Source organism: Thermobia domestica, chromosome 8, assembly GCF_964235325.1.
Source record: "Thermobia domestica chromosome 8, izTheDome1.hap1.1, whole genome shotgun sequence".
NCBI classification, from domain to species: Eukaryota; Metazoa; Arthropoda; class Insecta; order Zygentoma; family Lepismatidae; genus Thermobia; species Thermobia domestica.
Genome location: NC_137461.1, coordinates 19,899,646 through 19,923,832, shown reverse-complemented (window position 1 = coordinate 19,923,832; position 24,187 = coordinate 19,899,646). Strand labels below are relative to the sequence as shown.

The window sequence follows — 24,187 nt, the reverse complement described above, 5'->3', positions numbered from 1 at the left end:
TATTTCTATTCTCCCCCTTTATCAAAGTTTTTCATCTTGATGTGAGCGCAAAGAAGTCAGAATTTGGCAATATTGCGCAAGAACAAACATACGTGCACGGTAGATAGTAATGTTGACGTGGATTTTTTTTTTTAGTGGACGACAAGTAATACTATATTTTATCTTTTAATCACCGAGCCTACGTTGTCTCTGTGCTTTTACCTTTTCATCTTATTATATATATATACAGGGTGGTAGGTAACTCCACCGACAAACTTTGGGAGGTGATTCCTTATATGAAATGAAAGAAAAAACTTCTAATAAACATGGGACGAAAAACGTCTCCTTTCAGAGTTATGAGCCGCCGAAAATTCGAAAATTCACGTTTCGAAACGCTCTGCCTTAGAAACTACAGGACCGATCCCATAAGAAATTGCAAAGGAACTAGTATGCGCTCTATCTAAATATCCATGTTCTACCGTGGTCCGTTATCGGCGAAACGAACTGTAAAAAGGAAGTTGAGGTATAGAGATACTCCTTTAAGTACTAATGGCGCGTTCGTTTCGCCGATAACGGAGAATGTTAAAACATGGATATTTAGATAGATCGCATTCTAGTTCCTGTGTAATTCCTTAAACCGCTTGGAATAGGTCCTATAGTTTCTAAGGCAGGGCGTTTCGAAACATTATTTTTCGAATTTTCGACGGTTCATACCTCTGAAAGGAGACGTTTTTCGACCTATGTTTATCAGAACTTTTTTTTTCATTTCATATAAGGAATCACCTCCCAAAGTTTGTCGGTGGAGTTTCCTATCACCCTGTATATATATTAGAGTAAAACATCCCCACACGTGTCATTGTGAAGAATATTTTGCATGTTTCCTTCTGAGCTTTTCATACTTGTCTGACAAGAAACTCGAATGCTTCTTATGGGCATCTTAGTCTAATTTTAGTGAGGATTTTACAAATGTTAATATAATGTATCCTCATATTGACTTTGAATCTCCCCGCCTCCACCCCCCAAAAAAACTTGGGATTCCTTCCGAAATGAATTCCTGCGTACGTACCTGTCTCTAACGTTAAGGTATTCGAAATCCCCACTCCTTTTCTTTCATTCTCGAAAAAAAAAAAAAAACTTGTTTACTTATTTTAAATGAAAAGTCCAAGTACCAAATTTCACGTGTCTAAGCTTAACGGGTTCCGAAATATAGGCATCATCTTATAATAATTGTAACCCCCTTTCCAGTTGAATTTCCAGAAATCCTTCCATACTGGTACTGACATATATACTTTACTTACTGTTACAAATATCATGTCCCGTACAAATATCAAGTTTTTAGCTTAAGTAGTTTGATCTGGCCGTTCCAGTCAGTCAGAACTGCTTTTATATAGAAAGTTCTAGATTTGTTGGCCTTCTTTGGATTTTTTAAACATCAATATACTACGTTAACAGATACAGAACTGGTCAGTAATTATAAAAACCCAAATAGAGATATAGTAAAGTACAAAGTAGATATACGATAGTAATACACACAGCATTACAAGAATACCAGTTGAAAACACAGTAAAATATAATCAGGGTCGGGGGCAGGCAATTTGACCTCCCGTGCAATAGTATCATTTGCCGCCCCACTCCCTTCCTTGAAAGGACTCATCTCAAAAGTACGTTACCTGATTTTAAGTAGGCCTACGTTATCTGATCCTAAATATATTGGAATTAATGAAAACGTAAGATTCATCATTTAGACTTACTGTATTACTCAGAAGTGAAAATTTTGTGAGATTTTACTGATAGTTTTGAAGCAATGACGTTTAGAAACATTAAGCTAAAATGTAATTTTAAGATTGCGCCAACAGCTTTTCGTTGTTTTAGACAGATAGTGAGCTTGACAATTTTTACAGCTTTGACAAGGAATTATTTCTGCTTAATTTACTTTTAACTGCATTGTGTTTTATATTAGTGTTCCTCTTTTTAGTGTTTTCTTATTATTACTACTGTTATTATCATTAGTATTATTATTCCATCGTAATGTACTGCTCTGATACTACACAATGTGCTGTATTGCAAATACCCCGTGTAAATGCACTATAATAATAATGCAAGAGCTTTATTCTTATCATTTGTCGAAGAAGTCCGTTGCATTGCGAAGCATAAGGTAATTTTGAATAATGTGAGTGACCAGCTTAATTTTTTTTTTTTTTTTTTTTTTTTACATAGCATCATTTTCAATTTTATTGTTAACTTAGTCATGGATGTAAACAAGTAGCTATTGGAACACTATTAACTCAGACAAATAAATATACAGCAAATTTGATATTTTTACGCCATCAAGATACAATATGTAGTAAACTGCAAAGTGATATTTCAATTCCCTCAATTTAAATGACGACTTACTCTTAGGGTGAGTCCACTTGGTCGTGGAGGCCATGTTCTACTAGCAACCAGACTGTCTAGTTTGGGGAAATAACCTTCTGGAATGGGTTCTCGCCAGTTAATGAATCTTTGAACTCGTCTCAATTTGTTGCTCATTCGCTCAAAATTGTACCTGAAAAAAATAACACAAAATATTCAACTGTTTTTTTTTTTAAAAAAAAGCAGCTTCGTAAACTAAAAACCGCTTCACATTATTTTTGTCTGTCTTTTTTAAATTACTTATCCAGTAGTCTTCAACATGACGAAATATACCTGCCACTGTGCCTCAAAAGCTGATTTTAGATTTAGAGTCAGCCCCCTCGACTTATCTGGCCAGTTTCAATTGACCTGTCTGCCACTGGTGCCACCTGGAAACCTATTTTAAATGACTTCAACTGTGTTTTGTGAACGTGAAAAGTTATCGGGGAGACCGATTTGAGATTCGGAATAAGAAATTCGGACATCAATTTACAAGGTGTGAGAGAAAAGTAATGAAACTGACAACACTGCGGGCGATCTGGCAACGTTGTATTTACCGGCCTGTGCTAGACAGATTTGTTTATCCCTTTCACTTCCTCAGTCCGAGTTACAACTCCGTCCGTACAGCTAACACATTATTTTGGCAGCGCCATCAGTGGAGTTGTGTTTTTGTTGTGTCTTACAGAAATGCAGCATCGGAATTTAGAGCAACGTTTTGCAATACATTTTTGTGTTAAACTTGGTGAACCCGCGAGTGTGACTTTTGAAAAGTTGAAAGAGGCCTATGGGGAACATTGCTTATCAAGAGCACAAGTTTTCCGCTGGCACAAATCATTTTTGGAAGGCTGAGAACATGTTGAAGACGACCCTCGCTCAGGGAGGCCACCAACTTCAAAAACTGACGAAAACGTTGAACGTGTGACGGTTCTTGTGAGATCTGACTGTCGTTTAACAATAAGGATGACGAGTGAACAGTTAAATTTAAACACTTTCACCGTACATCATGCGAAAGATTTGTGCCAAAATGGTGCCGAAAAACCTCACAACTGAACAGAAGGACAATCGAAAAAACGTGTGTTGATCTTCTTGAGAGGATTGCCAATGACCAAGAATTCTTCAATTGTGTGATCACAGGTGATGAATCCTGGGTATTTGAATACGGTCCTGAAACAAAGCAGCAAAGCAAAGAGTGGCACACTCCGTCTTCTCCTCGGCCGAAGAAAAGTCGAATGAGCAAATCAAAGATCAAGACGATGCTGATTTTTTTTTTTTTGACAGTAAGGATATCGTGCACAAAAAATTTGTTCCACCAGGACAAACTGTCAAATTTTTTTTAAATAAAAGTATCCTTGAAAGGCTCAGGGAAAGAGTGATTCGTGTGAGACCAGACATTGCAGACAAGTGGATGCTTCATCATAACAATGCCGCGTGTCACACGACCATTTCCATCAGTGAATTTTTGACCTCAAAACGCATTACTGTTGTTCCTCAACTCCCCTATTTACCTGATTTGAGTCCTTGTGACTTTTTCCTTTTCTCGAAATTGAAACATGTCCTAAAAGGACGCAATTTTGGAACTCTGAAGAACATTCAAAAGACTGTGACCGACCAGTTAAAAGCCATACCAGTTGAAGACTTCCAGCGCTGCTACCAAGAGTGGAACAATGACTCCGCCGGTGTATAGCTGCCCAAGGAGACTACTTTGAAGGGAATAACATTGTTGTTTGAAAAACATAAAAACTTTAGTTAGTACAAAATGTGTCATTATCATTACTTTTCTAACACACCTCGTATCTTGACCGTTTTCAATATCATAACCTCTCTTTCACTGGCATTATGAGTGACTTCAACTGTGACTCGGGAACAAAAGTAATGAACAAATATTGATTTGAGATTCGGAATAAGCATCCTCGATTTATTGGGCCGTTTTCAATATCATGACTTGCTGTCAGCAACGTCGCCAGGAATATATTAAAGAGGGGCAGAGCTGCGAACCTTCGCCTGCACTCTTACCTTGTTACGAGCATGTTTTTTCCACACTTCGTTCTACTTTAGCGTTTTTTTTTTTTTTTTTTTTAACGTAAGAAATATGTAAAGATCAGTCTTGGGATTAATCTAAAGTAACGAACACGTAAATCTTACGTCCCTTTGCTTGGACATTGAGTTAAAACATTATATAAATATTTAAAGGTTATATTATAATGAAACATGTTTATTTCAATAAATCCAAACTTTGAGAAACACAGAACTGCGTATTCAAGCTCGTACAGAAAAGAAAAATCATGACTGATCAAAACTCATAGTCAATATCAAATAACAACATCTTACAATGTCCTCAAAAAAGAGTAAAGTTATATTGCTGTATGAACAGTCTTCCAATCATGTAACAGTACCATCTAAAGCAGAAAACAGCGCACCTCTCATTGGCTATTGACGATTTCATGTCCTTGAAAGTTCTCGGCTATTACCACCTCTAGTAAACAAAGCCAAAACCGTAACAATATTTTCTCAGCTGTTCAACTGGATACTAATAAATTAAGTAACGTTAGTTTTTGTAGAAAAACAAAAATTGGTACGAGTAACTGAGTCTAGATAATAAAAGCAAAACGCCAATAGAAACACAAAAATTTAGGGAAAACACAAGCAAACGCCAATAAGCAAAAACCCGGATAGTCATAAGCAGTGGCGGATCCAGGATATGATCAAGGGAGGGGCTAAACCATAATTTGCCGTTTTATCCAGTGTAAAGCTGAATTGAAGCCCATTTTATCCAGTGTAAACCTGAGCGTCAAGGGGGGGCTACAGCCCCGTAGCTCCCCCCTTAGATCCGCCCTTGGTCATAAGTGATTGGGAAAGTTTTGGGGTGTTCGCTATATTACAACACAGTATTAACTTTACGTGCTTCCAGGTTAGTGTGGATAAACAAGTGGGTGAGACCAGGCCAGGAGTAACAGTGTCGGGAATTTAATCTCTACTTCATTTTTGATATTGTCACTTTATAGTGGCATTTGGAAAGAAAGTATTTTACACATTATAAGAAAAAATGTAATTTATATTACCTTATTTCATATACTTTTCAGTCCAAATCTTGTATTTCTATTTCAGCTTACCTAGCTATAATTTGCTGGTGCATGTAATAGAACAGCTCACCACGCCTGTCCTTTTCCACAATATTCCGTGGGGCATCGGAAGGGTATACCAAGTGCCAATGCCAATGGTGAAGGTTAATTCCTACGTCCTCCCGGAAGTAAGCTACTCTATGCTCTTCTTCGAGATCAGTAGCTGTATAGTCTCTGGGAATCTCCAAAGGAACCTACGAGTAAAACCACAATAGATAATGCTAGCATGATCACCTGCAGTGGCATACACAGAATTTCAATAGGAAGGAAGGAAGTTGAAACATTCTAAGCAATAATAATACTGTAAAATATGTTATGCATACATCTAATACAATGTATTTCCATGTCACCATTATTACATAATAGTCTTGGTAATTAATTTACTCATTTATAAAATGCTCAAAATACCTAAATACGTCATCGCTCGTTTTATCAGATATAAAAATGAGAGAACATGAATCTGAAATTCCCGACTCTTGACACAATGTATTTGTAAGCAAGAAGTGGGTAATATCTACAACTACACCGTGAGTTCAATACACTTCGGGACTATCTCGAAGTAATAAATATACTTAACGATGTTAGAAAAATGTTTAGTACCACGTTAGTTTTCTACATAAAACCTTTTTCCTAGCAACAAACTCGCGGGACCAGTCGTAGAGGCTTTGTAACGCCATATTAAAGTCGTCCACTGAAATGGTGTTCAGCATTGGCGTCAGTTTTGAACCCTTATAACTTTGATCAAACTTTGAGAATCGAAAACTACCATCACGGAATGAAATTCGTATCATTTTAAATATCTTTTTGAATAGACAGTTAATTCCAAATTAGAAGTAAATCAGTTGAATAGGGTCAGTCTAATTAGGTCACTTGGGAAACTTTATTCTTAATATTTGATTGTTAATTATACAATACGTATAAGATAGACATGTACATCTAATCATGACTGTCAGTCCAGTGGAAAAATAAATAACACTATTTCATCTGAAAGTTTGATTTCTCTCTCCCAGAGGTGGCATGCTTAGACAAGAAGTCTCAGTGTAGAGCAATTATACTTAGCAATAAAAACAAAACTTCTTAGACATTCGAATTTTCCTTTTCAACATGACTGCACATATAGTGAATTCTAGCAGAACACAAAACTCCACTTACTCTTGACCCTTCTGACAAGACATTGGATTCCTCTCGTGCTTGTGCGAATACTGCGCTATCCACGTATTTATCAGGAAACACTTCGGCCAGGGAAGGGAATTCCAAGTGTCTAGTATCAGGGCGATGCAGGATGGCTACTGATAAGCAGTAGATATACATGTAAGGATTAATCCTGTCTCGACAAAATACAGAGGCCGACAAAAAGTCTTCATAATTTCTCATTCCTAAAATAAAAAAAGGAAAATTATTACAGTATTTTTAGGAAATGTTATAAATTTATGAAGTGTTCTAATAATATATATATATATATATATATATATATATATATATATATATATATATATATATATATATATATATATATATATATATATATATATATGTAGGGTAGAGGTGGGCAATGGCGATCACCTAAGAAAAATGGATTATTACGTAGTTTCATTTGCAAAGTATATTGAAACAAATTTGTAAAAACGTACTCCAATCCTTCTACAATAAGTGTGTAAAATAAAAAGAGGAACATTCTTTCAGTTCGGGAACACGATGGAAAAAACTCAAATTGCTACTTTGGTCGCCATTCCCATCACATGTTGGTAATGGCGATCAACAGTACAAGCTTAATAAACACACACAGTTTCATAGGCAGTTCTTTTTCTTTCTTTTTTTCTTTTTCTTTCTTTTTTCTTTTTCTTTTTCTTTTTTTTGCTAAACTGCGCCTTTGAAAGACTGAGAAACGTCAACTGAATGTTTTATTGACGTTTTTTCAAAGAAACGTCACAGATATATCCACGTGGTGAGTCCACAACAGTACAGTCAGGATGCACCCACGATCCACAAAGGTTACACCGATACCAAAGTTTCAGTGTTTGACTCAAGTAGGCGTATTACCTATCTTAGGTCTAGCCTCCTTTATAATTTTTGGCTGGAGAAATATTCCAAATGTTTGGTAGGAATGGCGATCACCATGATTGTAAACCGATCACGTTGATCGGCATTCCCAACATTGCGCCATTATGAAAATTGAGCTGGTTATACTGTAAAACGTAGTTTATTTGAAATATAACTGTGTGTCGTGCATTAGACGTAAATATAACTTTTTATAAATCTTAGTAACTTCAAGATCTTACAACTTAAAATTGTACGTATCGTGAGTTGAAATATGCAGATCCTTATAAGAAAATCAACAAAAACAAGTTTCAGCACGCTGTAGACTTCAGTCTTCTCTGACAACTTCCTCGACAATACACAAGAAACCTTACTACAAGAGGCAGATGGCAGCACAAGTTTGACTTCTTCTCGGGTCACGCAAGAGGGCAAAGTGGGCTGATCGCCATTCCCTTCCTCTCCCCTATATATATATATATATATATATATATATATATATATATATATATATATATATATATATATATATATATATATATATATGAACGCCCGCCCATAACGCTGCTTGTACTGTTGATAATACAGAGATTTTGATGAGACTATTAAATAATCCCCCCTACAGCTACGACCCTGCCCCAAGCGATTTCTTTGTTTATTTCACGTAAAACACTAGCTTGCATCGAAGCGCTTCGACGATAGTGAAGTGCTCAAGACATCAGTTTTGGACTAGCTGCACTCTCAGGCGACAAATTTTTACACAGAGGGTATACGGACGCTTGTGCTACGCTATACAATATGTCTGGAGCTTCATGGTGAGTACTTCGAAAAAAAGCCAAAGTATACCTGTACATCAATCACAATAAATTTCTTCTCATATAATTTTCTTTTTTTTTTTTTTAATATCTTCCTTTTCTTTATACGCGACTTGTATATACAGTCTACACTGATGGCAATTAAGAACATATTACTACTCAAATATTAAAACAAAAATGTTCAATGCATATTATAGAAGAACAAACATTGAATTTAATGGACGTAAAGAAGTTTGTCATCATTTTTAAACAAGAAAGTCCATTTCAATTTCTGGTGTTGAAATCCTAATAGAGAACCATACATTTTTATCAATATCGTACCTAAATTGATTTTTTGAATTCTCTACTAGAGACGCAGAAGTTACCACCTAAATGCATACTAAAATACATACAGAAAGCTATCAATTAATTGCTAACACCTGGAGTTGGGAAGTCAGATGTCTGGGTTGGCAACAATCATGTGGCGACCACAATGCCGGGGTATTGTTGGTAGTGACGTGTTAAGAAAAACTCCGTACTACGTGAAGAGTAAAAGAACAGCAGTGTACAGTGAACTGAGCATACGGTGATAGCGTAAAATGGGCAATCTTTTTGATTTCTAAAGAGGAACTGAGGGATGAATTACAAGCAGAATATTGTAATATTCCACTTACTACTATTCACGGACTGTACAGCTTCATTACACTTATCATAGATCTCTTGAAGGAGAAAGGTGGTTCAACACCATACAAATCTGTTAAGTATCACTCTTGTGTCGATATAGTTATTAAAATAAAACATTCATGAACTGCAACACGTAACTCTTATGAACTAGCAACATTGAACATTCGTGTGCTGCGATTGCCTTGTGTTCGTGTTACTCCGTGTGATAATGGGCAGTACTTATGGTGGTGTAGTACGGATTTATGTACGCAATACACCACACATTGATTACTGCAAAACAGGAGACATCTCAGATTTTAAAAAGAGAAACTGAACGCGTGGACGGTTGGAAAAGATGTATTCAAAGACTGTCAGTGCGTTAGGTATAGGAACAGTGAGCAAAGTGATGACAAGATATAGAACTCATAGCAAGACTAATCCGAGAAATGTAATATAGTGTTGACACCAACCCAGCCTCCGCTGACAGGGATCGCCAAATATTGAAGAAGATTGTTACGAAAACCGTATAGCTAATGCAGCACAACTGATGATAGGACTCAACCAGCACCTGGAAAACCAATTTCTACTATCAAAATCTGACGGGAGCTGCATTCCTGAATATACGCGGTCAGATAGTTTCGACACCTGTGATCACTACTGCCAATGATGTAGAACGGAAAATATGCTGCCGAGAAACACCGATGATTAGAAAACAGTAATACAGCCATATGATCCTAATTTTCCTCACTTCTAATAAAAGGTCGGGTCTATATCTTATGTCGGACGCCTAAAGAAGCATATACCCCGCACGCTTGGTTCCTAGTGCTAAGTATGGCTTGTATTTAGTGCTAGTGCGGTAAGGAATTTCAAGATATTCCTCTCAAAGAACGAATTACTTCTAGTGATTAATGGATATTTTAGGTGACTAGATGCCTCCTATGCTCCATAAGCTGTTCAGCATGAACGCTGTAGTCTTACGAGATGAGAGGGGTCGCGGTGGCTCAGTGGTAGAGCTTTCACCTCTGGTGCTTGGAGTCCCGGGTTCGATCCCAGCCCCCGCCAAGTGAACTTTGTGGTGGACAAACACCGTGTGCGTGGGTTTCCTCAGGGTTCTCCCGTTTCCTCCCACTTTCTTCATTCCACCATTTCATTCATTACTCATCATCACCGTCTCCTTTAGTCTAACCGGCATAACCGTGAGACGTTAAACTCAAAGATTTCATTTAATTTTTTTTTCTTACGAGATGAGAGTGCGCTTATTCACACAGCCATACCTGATCGGGCGTCGTTTGAGAAATATAAGGGTGAACATTAACTGTAACACCTCCGCTGGTCTGCTCAATCTCCTGACTTGTACGTTTTTGAACATGTAGGGTCAATTTTAAATCAGTGAGTCCAGTGGAGAGTTTCTTCTTCATCATCACTGACGAAACTGCAGTCCAGTGCTGTACTTATTAAAGAATGATTCATCATTCCTCTGGAGATGGTTGTAATATTCTTCAATATAAACTGTACTGCACACTTAACGTGGTTCAACGCCGTGTTAATAAGATGTATTATTCGACATGTGTTCTCTTTATTTTGATAACTATCTGTATGTACAGAAATAAATTAAAAATTCTTTCTCCTAACTTCGTATTTCAAATCTTCAGATTTGCATGATAGACCGCAATAGTTGAGCACTAACTTTTGGAATTAAAAATAACATTATGTGAGATTTACATCTTCTTATGATTTCTGTTTCAATTAAGACAGCACTTATATAACTTAACACTTTGAGCGCCAAGGGTCAAAATCAGAATTTTCCTCTTGGGACCAACTGCGTATTTCCTGTTTTCTCTTATTTGGCCGTGTGCATAATATGCACAAAAAGTTTTTACCTGTGAGCCATGTGCATATATTTTCTACACGATTCAGTGTACATATTATAGGCTTGTGTAGAGATTTTCTATACAATTATCGTTGAAACAAATATAGAAATATTTAGTACTGGCCCCTGGGAACACCATATAGAAATAGGCCGTTAATTACTTAATAGTTGGTAAAACTGCAGGCAATCAAAGTTCATTGTTCGTAGAAGCTGAATGCATTTCAGTTAACATTACGCTGTCGTGAGAAACACCTTCTCCGTGTAATAATTCTTTTTCACCTCAATATGGCAAATGAGGACGCAATAAGATTTATTTTACAAGGAATGGAAAATGATATGAGTGACTTGACCGAAGATTTATTTAGTAACATTCTAATTCTGATAATCCTCCTTTTCCACCACCCAAAACTGTCAATGAATCTTCTAGGAAGGATGAATAAGAAGATGCCCGGAAAAGAAGACGTAATTCAGACAATGGTGAATCTATATTTAGTGACCATCAATTGAGTGATCCCGAAATAGACCCAGAGGAGACCGAATCTGGGACTAGTTCCACAAAATAAATTGTGTGGTATCCAGTGTTTGGAAACTTGCACGAGATCGAATATGATTTTGATATTGGTGTGGCGGGCGAGGTTATTGATATTTTACAAGGTACAAAAGACGTGCTATAGTACTATTAGCTATTTGTTGATGATTCAGTATTGAACTTAATTGTAACTGAAACGAACAGATACGCAGATCAATGTATTACTTCTCACATTGAAAACAAAACGTCAACTGATCATGCACGATTGTCCATGTGGTATGATACAGATAAGAGTGAAATACTCCAGTTTCTAGGTTTGATTTTATCGATGGGGTTGGATGAAAAAACAAATATCAAGAAATACTTATCTAAAAGTCCACTATATAAAAGCAATATTAGTAAGTGTATGCCTCGAAACCGATTTTAATTACTTCTTAGTATGTTTCATTTCTCTGATAACGAATCAAGAGAAAACAAATCTAACCGAATTTATGACATCAATCCCCTTATTGCCACGCTGAATGAAAAATTCAAGACTGTGTACACACCCGAACAAAATGTCTGCATTGATGAGACAATGGACCGTTTCGAGGAAGACTTAATTTCAAGCAGTACATGACAGGTAAAAGACAAATACGGACTGAAATTATTCAATCTTTGTGTCAAGGATATGTAAAGCTCTATGTAAAGCTCTACGGAGGAAAGGAGGCCAAATCATAAAGCAAGTTGTGTCAACGAAGATAGTGATGGAAATGATGAGTCCATTATTGAATGCCGGTAGAAAGTTGTTCACATACAATTTTTATACCAGTCTTGCTTTTGCTAACGAACTTAATGAAATCAAACACATTTGATAGGAACCTTGAGTAAAAAGTGGAAAGGTAATCCAAAACCTTTTGTTTCAGCGAAACTCAAAACAGGTGAAATGATCGCTATGCAAAGCAATACCAATGTGATCGATGGGAAGTGGAGGGATACACGTGATGTTTTATTTTTTTCAACCAAAGACGCGCCAACAATGACAGAAGTTACATACAAGCACAACAAAAATACCATCCGCGATTTTGGAATAGAATGAAGCAAAGTTGTATATTGATGTATCCGACCAGATGGCTTCTTATGGAACAACGACCCAGAAGGGAGTGAAGACACAGTTCATTCCGATGCATGCGCGCCGACTACGTGGGTGCTCGGGAGCTCCGACACCCACACAAATAATCTAGTGGGTGCGCCGGACCCACAAGATTTTTAGTTTGGACCCGGGTTTGAACCCGTTTCTCTTGCCTTTAAACCAGCCTTTTTACCACAGAGCTAGGCCAGCCCCAACTTACATTTATAGTGTCGGTATATTTTACTTTATCACAGCATAATTCTTTATAAGATAAGGGCTATAAGATTTTAAGTTACCAGCAGTCAGAACTGTTTATTTGAAGGCTATAGGTAATCATAACTGTAATGCCGACTATCGGAAATTGAAACACAAATTCTGCATTGCGTTGACTCAAACCAGTACGGAATAAGACCCTTAGTCCTTTCTACGAGCTCTATTTGCTGAATGGAAATTTGTTCCGCAAGATAAGTAGTATGTGCAGCCAATAATGAGTTACGATTTTCTCCGAGGGGAAATTTCAATACACTATGATGAATAGTAGTATTATGTAAATACTGAAAATCTACATTTAGCACAATAATATATCTGGTCTCGAGAGGGATATCGTGATTCCGGAAAGAAATTCCTCCAGGGCCATTCACTGAAATCACTGTGCAGCTCCTGCTGCTTATTTCTTTTACTAGCAATTATAGTTATTCTACATGCACTTAACTTACCCATCAATACTTCAATTAGTCTTGCTGATAACTTTCTATGATAAGGAATGAACAAAGAAAAGTTCTCTCTTCTCCCCAGACGTAAAGGGACGCTTATATCTGGAACCGTGATTTCGTTGATTGGGAATTTGATGGTGTCTTCATCGCCGAATTGGGTGTTCAGTTGACCGGCCACCGGACGGAATTTGTCTGGCTACAGAAGAGAGAGATTAACTACGTCAATACAAATACCAAAATAGAATCTCAGATTAAGTTAAATGCATTGAATCTTCACTCAACTAGAGGGGATTCATTTAAAATTAATTCATATTTAAAAGTCAAGCAATTGTCATGGTTTTATAGTCGGAAACCAATTTTGCAAAGCCATAATTCAATTGGACATATTTCTTGCAGATAATGTTATTTTAGAATTGAACTCAGTATTATTTAATAAAGAACAGCAATAATTGGTGGTGGTTTGAAACAACAGAACATATAAATCAAATTCTAAAGACCTTTCAAATATTATTGAATATTAAACTTACCAAGTAAGAGTTGGGGATATCATAAGCAACTTTCCTCTCTCCTTTCGGAACGAAAACTGGTTCACTTGGTCTATCGAATAAGTAGAGGACTTGTAGTTGTTGGGATAATGACTGTCCCGAAGTTCTTTGGCCTGGTCTACCACTCATTGTGATGAAGCAATTTCTACGAGGAAGAAAATTAAACAACACTTACTGACTTTTGTAGTTGTAAAAAGTCCATACATCATTATGAAATCCTTTTGATAATTAAACAATTTCTGATATCATCATAATAAATGAGGTAAAACGCTTATAACTTTCAGTATTACTTTATAAAATTGTACTTTCCATAGAGCAGTAGTTTTTAAGTTTACTTTTTGACTATCGACATATTTTACTGAACGCCTGTAACATTGAAATACACCTTATTGAACGCTTACAAGATCGCAATACATTTTACTGAACGCCTACAACATCGCTATACACTTGAACACGTGTCACCTACAACATCGGAATCCACTTTACAGAATGAGTAGAACATCGCAATACACTTTACTGAACGCCTGCAGCACCACAATACACTTTACTGAACGGCTACAACATCGGCATACACTTTACTGAACGCCTACAACATCGCTATACACTTTACTGAACGTCTACATCATTGTAATACACATTACTGAACGCCTACAACATTGTAAAATATTTTACTGGACGCCTACAACATCGCTATACACTTTACTGGACGTCTACAGCATCGCATTGCACTTTACTGGACGTCTACAACATCGCATTGCACTTTACTGGACGTCTACAACATCGCAATGCACTTTACTGGACGTCTACAACATCGCAATGCACTTTACTGGACGTCTACAACATCGCAATGCACTTTACTGGACGTCTACAACATTGCATTAACTTTACTGAAGGCCTACTTTACTGAACTCCACTGGGAATTAAAAAGCGGGAACGTTGAACACTCTGTGCTTTTATTTTTCTCGTCTGAATTTGCGATGTTCCGATTGCAATTGCAGTGCATTTAAGACAGTAATGTGATTATTTTAAGACTTCTCATGGAGGTGTGCCGGAACTAGAATATTTATAAATATCATCAAATACTAAATAGAATATTTGTAAATTTTCACACCAATTAGATGGTGAATATTTAAAATATTTTCAGAAAACCGAGAGGTAAATGTGTGAGAAGTGTCAGTTGGTAAAGGTGGTTATAGTGACATTGGTAAAAATGTAAATTTTATCACTACACGCTAAAGGAAGAAACTCTACCTAATGTACCCATAGAAACAATTAGGTCTCCCCTTAGCTTTAGTGATCAAATTGTAAATTTTATCTATGACTTCGTTGAGCTTTCACTGCGTGTGTTTCCTTCCACAATCTAACCAAGGGATATTTAGGGTCTATTTCCTTGAGTTCCCAAGTTAGTTGAATAGCGTAGATAAAGATGAAAATAATATAAAAATTTTAAAATAGTTTTTTGTTTCCTTTTTTAACTAACCAATTTCCATTTTTTTTCTGTATACAAGTTTTCCAACACCTTTATTTCAGAGACAGGCGACACCACTGTCCTATTAGTAGGCCCAGCTCTACCATATGTGCAATACACGCATTTGGACGAGGCGGCAAAATCTACCATAAGTATATTTCAAAAAAAATATTTCTTGTTGAAAGGAAACTTCATAATGATGGTAGTTAAATTTACTACTGACTTTCTATTTGAATACTACATTCACAAATCATGTTTAGGTCACATTAGTTTAATATCACATGGACAATGCTAAAGCAAATGGTCAAACAAATACCAGCTTACATTGCTTGATTGTTGTCAAATAGAACTCAATTCTCGAACAGTAGCGAACTCCTGTTCCATTTAGTTAGTTATCAGAGTTTTGATATGAAAACTAGTCTTGACTTTGTCACAAGCAAGCTCCTTATCATTGAAGGTGGAAACAAGTTTCTTATTTTAATTTTGGACAGACGTTGAAGGAAAATCAAGAAATAAAAATAAAAGAGCTAGTTGCACTGGAATTGCAAACTGATCTATTGAGATTGAAGCTCGATATTGAATTCTATAAAAAAAGGATTACAATATTTCCTCTGCAGATGTGTTTATCTTTCACTAACATAATATATTATTATTTAAAGAAAACAGACAATGTGTTTAGGCATTTCTGAGTGCGAGTACACTTTTCCTCCTCTTCGTTGCTAATGATGGAATAGGATACTTAACATCCTTAAAATCGTGGCCTTTTGCTTGAGAAAGGGGTGGGGGTGGGGAGAATGATGTCATTGCACGGATTGGCAAGTTGGCTAGGGCTGGCTCTGCCTATTAGGACACCCTGTGTAATTTTATTGTACTGTACCATATTCACATCAAGAAAATAAATAATATGGTGAAAACAAACAGTAAAAACTTCAAATTAAAAATTAAAAGGCCACGTGTGTGTTCAGTTAAGCTGCTCTTGACATTGTAAATTCACTCGGTGTCAAACATACAAGGTCATTATTATCAGATTCTTATCAGTTCCATGAAAAAAGAAACACTGAGATTCATTATTTATTCGTATGTACGTACCAAGACGTCTTTGTAGGTCTTTACACTAAAACCTTTAGGCCAATAAAGTATCTCATTTTAAAAAGAATCTATTACCGCTACTTGTATAACTTAGATGTGACGACTATTTAAATCGTACGAACATTTTTTTTATCATAACATAAGTCGTTGCAAAATGTTCCATCGATATTTGTATGAAAACATTAGAAAACATTGATGCTTGCTATTGCCATTCGAAACCGCTACTTCTTACCAGGAGCGGATCCAGGGGGGAAGGGCGATCGGGACGATCACCCCCTCCCCTAGGATAGTGTCTTTTTTTTTACTTTAAAAATAAAACCTAAGAATTTTCACTTTTGTATTATAAATAAAATAAAACCTATTGACTTCGAACAATCGCCTCCTAACATTCAGCCTGGATCTTACGCCCCTGCCTCTTACGTACAGAACAAGAGATGAAAATGTTAAGATAAAGCCTAGATTGCATAAAACAAATATGAGTTACATGAATGCTTCTCAAACGATGTGTCGCGACATACTGGTGTGTCATGCTGTCTCCTAAGGTGTGTCGTAAAATTTTAGAATTTAAAAATCACGAATTTAATAATCTACAGGGTAGGATTCAAAAGTAATGAGCCTTCGTTCAAAAAGACAGATTTACTGAGCTGATCGGTACAACTGACTAATAGTCTTCAAAATAGGCACCTCCTGCATCAATGCAATTCTGTAGGCGGCTTTTCCATGACTTAAAGGCTTCCCCGAAGGCCTGTTCCGGGATGGCTGCAAGGGCTGCCTTGACATTTGCCTTGATGTCCTCGATGGAGTCGAAAAGTTTTCCTTTCAGCGCCGATTTTAAGCGCGGAAACAAGAAGAAGTCAGGAGTGGACAAGTCTGGACTGTAGGGAGGCTGGGGTGCCACAAGAACGTTGACTCAGACCAGGTAGTCGGTGACGATGAAGGCGGTGTGGCTGGGGGAGTTATCCTGGTGAAGCTTCCAGCTGTCGTTGATGTCCCTGCGCTTACGCGCGACATTTATTTAATCCTTTTCAGGACTTCCTGGTAGTAAACGGCTTTCACGGTCTGTTCGGGCGGGACAAACTCGTAGTGGACGATCCCCGTCACTTCGATAAAGGCGATGAGCATGATCTTCGTCTTCGATTTGCTCATCTGCGCTTTCTTGAGACGGGGTGAGATTGGTGTGTGCCACGCAGCGCTTTGTCGTTTTGTTTCTGGATCGTACTGAAAAGTCCAAGTTTCGTAACCGGTTATCCCTTTTTTCAGAAAGTCAGGATCGCCTTCGCACAATTGCAACAGTTCTTCGCATCGGAGCACTCGGTTCCGTTTCTGTTCTTCAGCCAAAACTCTCGGCACAAGTTTCGCGCAGACTTTCCGCATGTGCAAGTCCTCGGTAACAATGCGTTGCACCGTTGTCTCGGATAAGTTCAGGGATTCTGCTACTTGGTAGAGACTCAAACGCAGGTCCGTGTTCAAAAACTCACGCACTCGCTGCACATTCACGTCAGAACGGCCGCGTCCAGACCGGGGTTCGCCAGTCACTTCTTCCCGGTCCTCACGAAAAGCCTTATGCCACTTTTTGACTTGAGAATAGGAGAGACATTCAGACCCAAATGCCTGTTGATGCATGGCGAACGTTTCGGAAGGAGACTTGACCAACCGGAAGCAAAATTTGATCGCGTAGCGTTGCTCTAACGAACTTTCCATATAGTCGTGTCACGCACCACCGTATAGGGGCTACTGTTAAGGCCGATGCTACCGCTCCGAAAGATGGGAGCCAACTGATCCGTGTTGCGCTGTGAAGCCAACACCCACCACCACCGACGCTGTCAAGCGGAGTGCGCTGCAGGGTGCGCACGCGTCAGTATAAAGTGAGGCTCATTATTTCTTAATCATACCCTATATATATATATATTGAAAATCACTGTTTGTGATTCTAAATCTCCTGAATCGGCCGACCGATCTTGATCAAATTCGTAACATGGATGAGGTTCGAGACTGGGCTGGTTTTAGGCTATTCTCTTTGATGGTAGATCTGAGGAAGGGTAGGAGGGGGAGAGGGTATAAAAAAACTTAACTCCTGAACCACTCGACCGAATTTTCAACATAGATGAGGTTCAGGCCTGGGATCGTCTTTATGATTTGAATTTGACGGAGTAATGTAGGGGAGGAGAAGAAGGATGAGATATATAAAATTCAATTTATATAAGACTGACAGTGACTATGTTTGTAACTTAATAACTCTTGAACTATCCGACCGATCTCAATCAAATTTTCAAGATGCATGAGGTTCGGATCTGGAAACATTTTTTTAATTTTACTTTAACGGTAAATCCTAGGAGAGGCGGAGGGGATGAGGACGTATAAATAAAAACTAATAAAACCTAATAACTTATGAACGACCCAACCAATCTCGATCAAATTTTCAACATATATGAAGGTCGGGCCTCAGGTTTTTTTTATTGTTTCACTATGACGAGCCAACGTAGGGGAGGGAGAGGGGGGAGATATATATATGTAAGAAAAATAAAATAAAAATAACTGCCTTTGTGACTTCATCCTCTTGAACTACCCGACCGATCTCAATCAAATTTTCAACATACATGAGTATAGAGACAGGGATTACTTAGGCTTTTCACTTTGAGGATGCAACGTAGAAGAGGGAGGGAGGAGAGAAATTTAAAAATGATCAGAACTGACCGATATTAGTGTTGAATCAATAGTTTTCGGGGTCGATGAGAGAAAGAGTGACACTTCCTATGCTGTTTCAATCCAAGTTCAGAACTGATAGTTGGGGAGGGGGAGGGTATAACGTAGGGGAGGGGATAAATATTTAAAAATGATCGGAAATGACTAATATTAGTGTCGAATCCATAGTTTTATCAGTAGATGAGATTAACAGTGACAATTCTGATGCTGTGTGTCGCAGCAAGGAGGAGGGGAAAGGGGGAGCTATATATAATAATGATCGAAAATGACCAATATTAGTTTCTAATCCATAGTTTTCGGGATCATTCAGATCAACAGTGATATTTCCGATCCGGTTTAAATCCAAAATCAGCTCCGCCACTTGGGGGAGGGGAGAAATATATATGATCGAAAATGGCCACTATCAGTGTCAAATTTATAGTTTTCTGCGTCCCTTAGATGAACAGTGATACTTTCGATTTCGTTTAAATCCAAATTCAAACCCGCAAGTTGGGAGGAAGGGATATTTAAAAATCATCGAAAATGACCGATATTAGTGCTGAGATAAACGGTGACACTTCCGATGGCATGGGCCGCAACATGGGATTATATATATATATATATGGCCCAAAAATTACTTATATTGGTGTTGAGTCTCTGATGCTGTTTAAATTCATTTTCAGCCCCGACACTTGGGGGATTGGAGAAGGGGATATCATACTTCAGTATAAAATGTAAGTTATTGTCAATCTACAACATCGTATTATATGATCTTTGAAAGTTGGTGACAAGCTACATGATTCGTATCATAAGATATAAATATAAAAAGGTAAGAAAAATGGCAATACAATACATGAGATGCAAAGATGTGCATTTAAATTATTTATTTCAACCCAGCTAAGCGTGTAATATACGAGAGTGGTTCAATAATTATTGCCCCCGGCATATTTAAAATACTTGAGCTAGGATGGTTTTCGGGGGATATTGTAGCCTAATGTTTTAGATGCGTATATGCTAAATTTCAGAACCATAGCTGCTATAATAATATTCTTTTTTGTCGTTTCAGGTGTGAGAGGTGGCACTTAGCTTGAAAAGTGGAGAAAGCCGAACAACGAGCTGTCATCAAGTACCTCCAGAAAAAGGGGTTAAACCCAAAGGAGATTCATGAGGACATAATCAGTGTGTTGGGTGATGGGTCTCCTTCCTACCAGGTGGTAAAGAACTGGTGCCGCGACTTCCGTTGCGGCAGGGAAAGCTGTCAACAGGCCCCTGGTGCTGGTCCTCTAACAACAGCATGCACCCCAGAAAACATTGATGCTGTGCATGATACGATTATAGCAGATAGACGAATCACAGTGCAACAGTTAGCAGACATCATGTACATCTCTGTAGGCTCAGTGAAAACCATTGACACTTAGGATTCAGAAAGGTGTCAGCACGATGGGTTCCCAAAATGTTATCTCGTGAAAATCAGAAAGACAGAGTTCGATGTTCAAGGACTGGTTTGGAGGTTATGGGGGCAGACCTGAAACAGTTCTGTGATAGATTTGTGACAGTGGATGAGACGTGGCTCCACCACTATGATCCCAAATTCAAACGACAGAGCATGGAGTGGTGGCACAGCAGTTCGCCTTCCCCATGCAAGTTCAAGGTGCAAGCATCAGCAAGCAAGGTTATGGACACAACTTTTTAAGATGTAAAGGGTGTGCTCCTTATTGACTACCTGGGGTTGGACACACTATCACGGGGGCCTATTATACAGTCCTAATCCCCAAGTTACGCGAAGCAATCAAGGAAAAACGGTGCGGGATGTTGCAGCGAACAGTGCTGTTCCACCAAGATAATGCTCCGGCCCACGAAAACCATCTTACTGATGCCGCAATCCATGCTGCTGGGTTTGATGTGTTGGAACACCTTCCCTACTCACCCGACCTCGCCCCTAGTGACTTTCATTTGTTCCCAAAGTTGAAGGAGCACCTCAAGGGGAAGAAGTTTCACTCAAATGCAGCTGTTATTGAAGCTGTGGAAGAATGGCTCACGGCTCAGCCAGAGACTTTCTTTGAAGCTGGCATAGTGGCTTTACAGCATAGGTGGAAGAAGTGCAAAAGGAGACTTTTAGGGAAAATAATACTGCTTATAGATTAGGGACAATAATTATTGAATGACCCTCGTATGTTAGTAAGTAGTTAAAATCCAGACAGACTGTACCAGTCAACGCCTCCAGCGGTGGCAATAATGCTCAGTGCTATATAGAGTCATTATAAAAGCTAATAGGTTTTACTATAATAATAATAATAATAATAATAATAATAATAATAATAATAATAATAATAATAATAATAATAATAATAATAATAATAATAATAATAATAATATCAAAGAAGTGTGTTGCGATGTCCCGGACATTTAGTAAAGTGTGCCGTCAGTCAGAAAAGGTTGAGAACCACTGAGTTAGAGTGTAAACTAGTTTCCTTATGATAGGAGGGGGAACGGTGGCCCAGTGGTAGAGCGCTTACTCTAGTGCGTAGGGCCCCTTGTTCGATTCCCGGCCATGTAAGCTTGTGATGGACAACATCATGCCTGTGGGCTTTCTCGGGGTACTTCCGTTTCCTCCCACACTCTCGCCCCACTAATTCTTCCATAATTATTCACTTGCTTTAATCATTGTCTCCCTTAGCCTAACGAGCATAATCATGGGACGTTAAACTGAAAGATGTCAATTCATTTCACTAATGAAAGTAAATGCTAATTAATGTCAAATTTTAGTTATTTTCTAACGAGAATCGAACTCGAGACTACACGTACCAAAATCGCACGCAGTAGCTACTAGACCAGCAGGAAGGGTTAGAAGTATATCAACAATGTTATACAAATTCTTCTGAGGATCTTCGTGCCGTGTGGACTTTGTGGTGGACAAACACCGTGCTCGTGGCTTTTCTCAGGGTTCTCCCGTTTCCTCCCATTTTCTTCATTCCACCATTTCATTCATCTCTCATAATCACCGTCTCCTTTAGCCTAACCGGCATAACCGTGGGACGTAAAACTCAAAGATTTCATTTCATATTTTTTTTTTTTTTTTTTGTCTGAGAATCTGTTCGGGTCATACTAGGTCATGGGTCTGACTGCTTCCAGATCACGAAATTCTTAACCAGTTTCATCACTGCTTCCCAATACCAAGTATAATTCAACGTTTATTCCAATCCAACCCCAACAGATAAGAACTGACTGTGGTCAGATGCTTTTTATAAAAACGGAGATCAATTCCCTTCGGAAGCTCATGTGGTTCGGGTCCCACGTTCAGCTGTAGATCCATGTCTCATATAGCCTCGTAGTTGAACGGGACGCTAAACTCAAAATCAACTGTTACAACTAATAACATATATTCTAGAAAGAGCTCTGCAGACCATTTTCTTCATCATAAACTTTTATTGGTACGAAACAGGACAAATATGTATCTATAGCAACAAACATTCTGCAAAAGCTTTAGAAGTATTCAAAAACGTTCTTTTTAAAAAAATCCATTGTACAAACTTTGCTTCCAGTATACTCAGATCTAAATCTGAGTTAAACTATTTGCTGAAGAACAAAATATGTTTCTTGTAAAAATTGTTAACGTGTAACAGTTTCGCCAACTATTCACTTGGCATCATGAGACACTATGAATACACACAGGTAGTGACTACCTCTTATATTAAATCAGTCAGTACCTGTGTATTCATAGTAGGGTGACCAAATCGTCATCTAGAAAAAACGGGACACCTTTTATTTCTGGATAGATTGCTCCCCTAAATATATATTTTTGCCTCCCCCCCTCTCTCTGTATCCCCCACAAAAAAATGGTAAATTTACACTTTTTAGTTTTAAAACCCATTTAAAAAGATTCTAGAATTAATTAAATAACAAGTAACTATCACCAAGTAACAAAAAATGAAATATTTGAAAACATTACTAAAAATATATAAGCGCACAAATCTGTCACCCACAGGATTTATAGTTACTCTCAGCATCGGATTCCAACTCCTTTTATTTGCATTTTGTTACTTTCAAACATTATTTCACTTACAACTGATTTTCTTTTCACTTTTATAGTTCTATACCTTTGTTACCCTTTCGTAGTATGTTACATCTTAGTCAAATCACGGAAACACTGATGACAGCGCCCAAACAGAGAATAAAATCAGGTTACAATGTTCTTCATAAGACTTTCAGCCCCTTGCACTGTCGTCTGCGGAGTGGGGAGGCCTAGGAGGGAAAACAATGCAGCCACCACATCCAATATCGCAAACGTCATAATGACGTTGCTCAGTAACTAGACATATTCCAATATAATCACATAGCTTAGAAAAAATAATATAAATTAGGAAATTTTAGCGATTCGAAAGGCTTTTTGTACCGAATGTACGTAAATACGGGACATTTTGGTGTCCCGGGAGAATTTTTTGGGACACCGGGAATGGTAGTGAAAAAACGGGACAAACCCGTTTTTACGGGACGGTTGGTCACCCTAATTCATAGTGTCTCATGAAGCCAAGTGAATAGTTCGCGAAACTGTTACACGTTAACAATTTTTTACAATAAACATTCTTTTGCTCAGCGAATAGTTTAAATCAATTTTTTAAGGAAAAAAAAAAGATTTGATGTAGGGACTTCCACCAAAAATAAGTTCTAGTAAGTAAAGTAGAGTATTTTAGGCATTATTAAATTTGATCAGTTGCTACATTTCCTAAGGAAATGTTGATGTTGCTTGTTCTTCTTGAAAGTTACGCAAAGGAAAAAAAAAAAAAACATATTGACCTAAAATCCGGGTAATTAGTTATGTTGATTTATAAACAAGTCGGGAAACAGGATGTAGTTCAGTGAGCCACTTCCTGATTTATCACTCTTTTAATCAGTTTGTAATGACAATTTTGTAAAGATGGGAATTCAAACTTGTGTTGAATTCTTGAAGATTTAAAGTTCTTAACATATTTCAGATTCTATTGAGAATAGAATTTAAGATTTTTATTTCAAGGTAAAGTGTCCCTATGTATTCAAAAAAAAAAAAAAAAAAAACATGTGTTTCAGCATACTATAAGGGCAAATATTTTTGCTAACTTCCAGTACCTTGTACTTCATTGCAGTTTATTTTACTCGTATTATAAACCATTGCTTAATTTTTTTTTTTACAGAATTATTCATAATGTTTGTCACATTATCTTCG

The 24,187-nt window shown here is 37.7% G+C and overlaps 2 protein-coding genes across 2 annotated transcripts in view; both read right to left on the bottom strand.

The window, feature by feature from the left end:
- The window catches only part of LOC145692755 (phenoloxidase 1-like), an 82,190-nt gene that overhangs the window by 45,771 nt on the left and 12,232 nt on the right, over positions 1–24,187 (bottom strand). The window contains exons 2-6 of the mRNA XM_081768197.1: positions 13,731–13,893; positions 13,207–13,399; positions 6,642–6,865; positions 5,481–5,683; positions 2,374–2,524 (exon numbers count right to left, since the gene is read on the bottom strand). Coding sequence (XP_081624323.1) covers positions 2,374–2,524; positions 5,481–5,683; positions 6,642–6,865; positions 13,207–13,399; positions 13,731–13,877 — 918 coding nt within the window. The 5' untranslated portion in view covers positions 13,878–13,893. The remainder of the gene's footprint in view (positions 1–2,373; positions 2,525–5,480; positions 5,684–6,641; positions 6,866–13,206; positions 13,400–13,730; positions 13,894–24,187) is intronic.
- LOC145691898 (protein GVQW3-like) lies at positions 17,317–17,928 on the bottom strand. Its single transcript, XM_081767207.1, has one exon. It carries the CDS (start codon positions 17,926–17,928, stop codon positions 17,317–17,319), a length of 612 nt encoding a protein of 203 aa, XP_081623333.1.

Coding starts and splice junctions, on each gene's coding strand:
- LOC145691898 (XM_081767207.1), bottom strand. CDS start 17,928: ATGCATCAACAGGCATTTGGGTCTGAATGTCTCTCCTATTCTCAAGTC.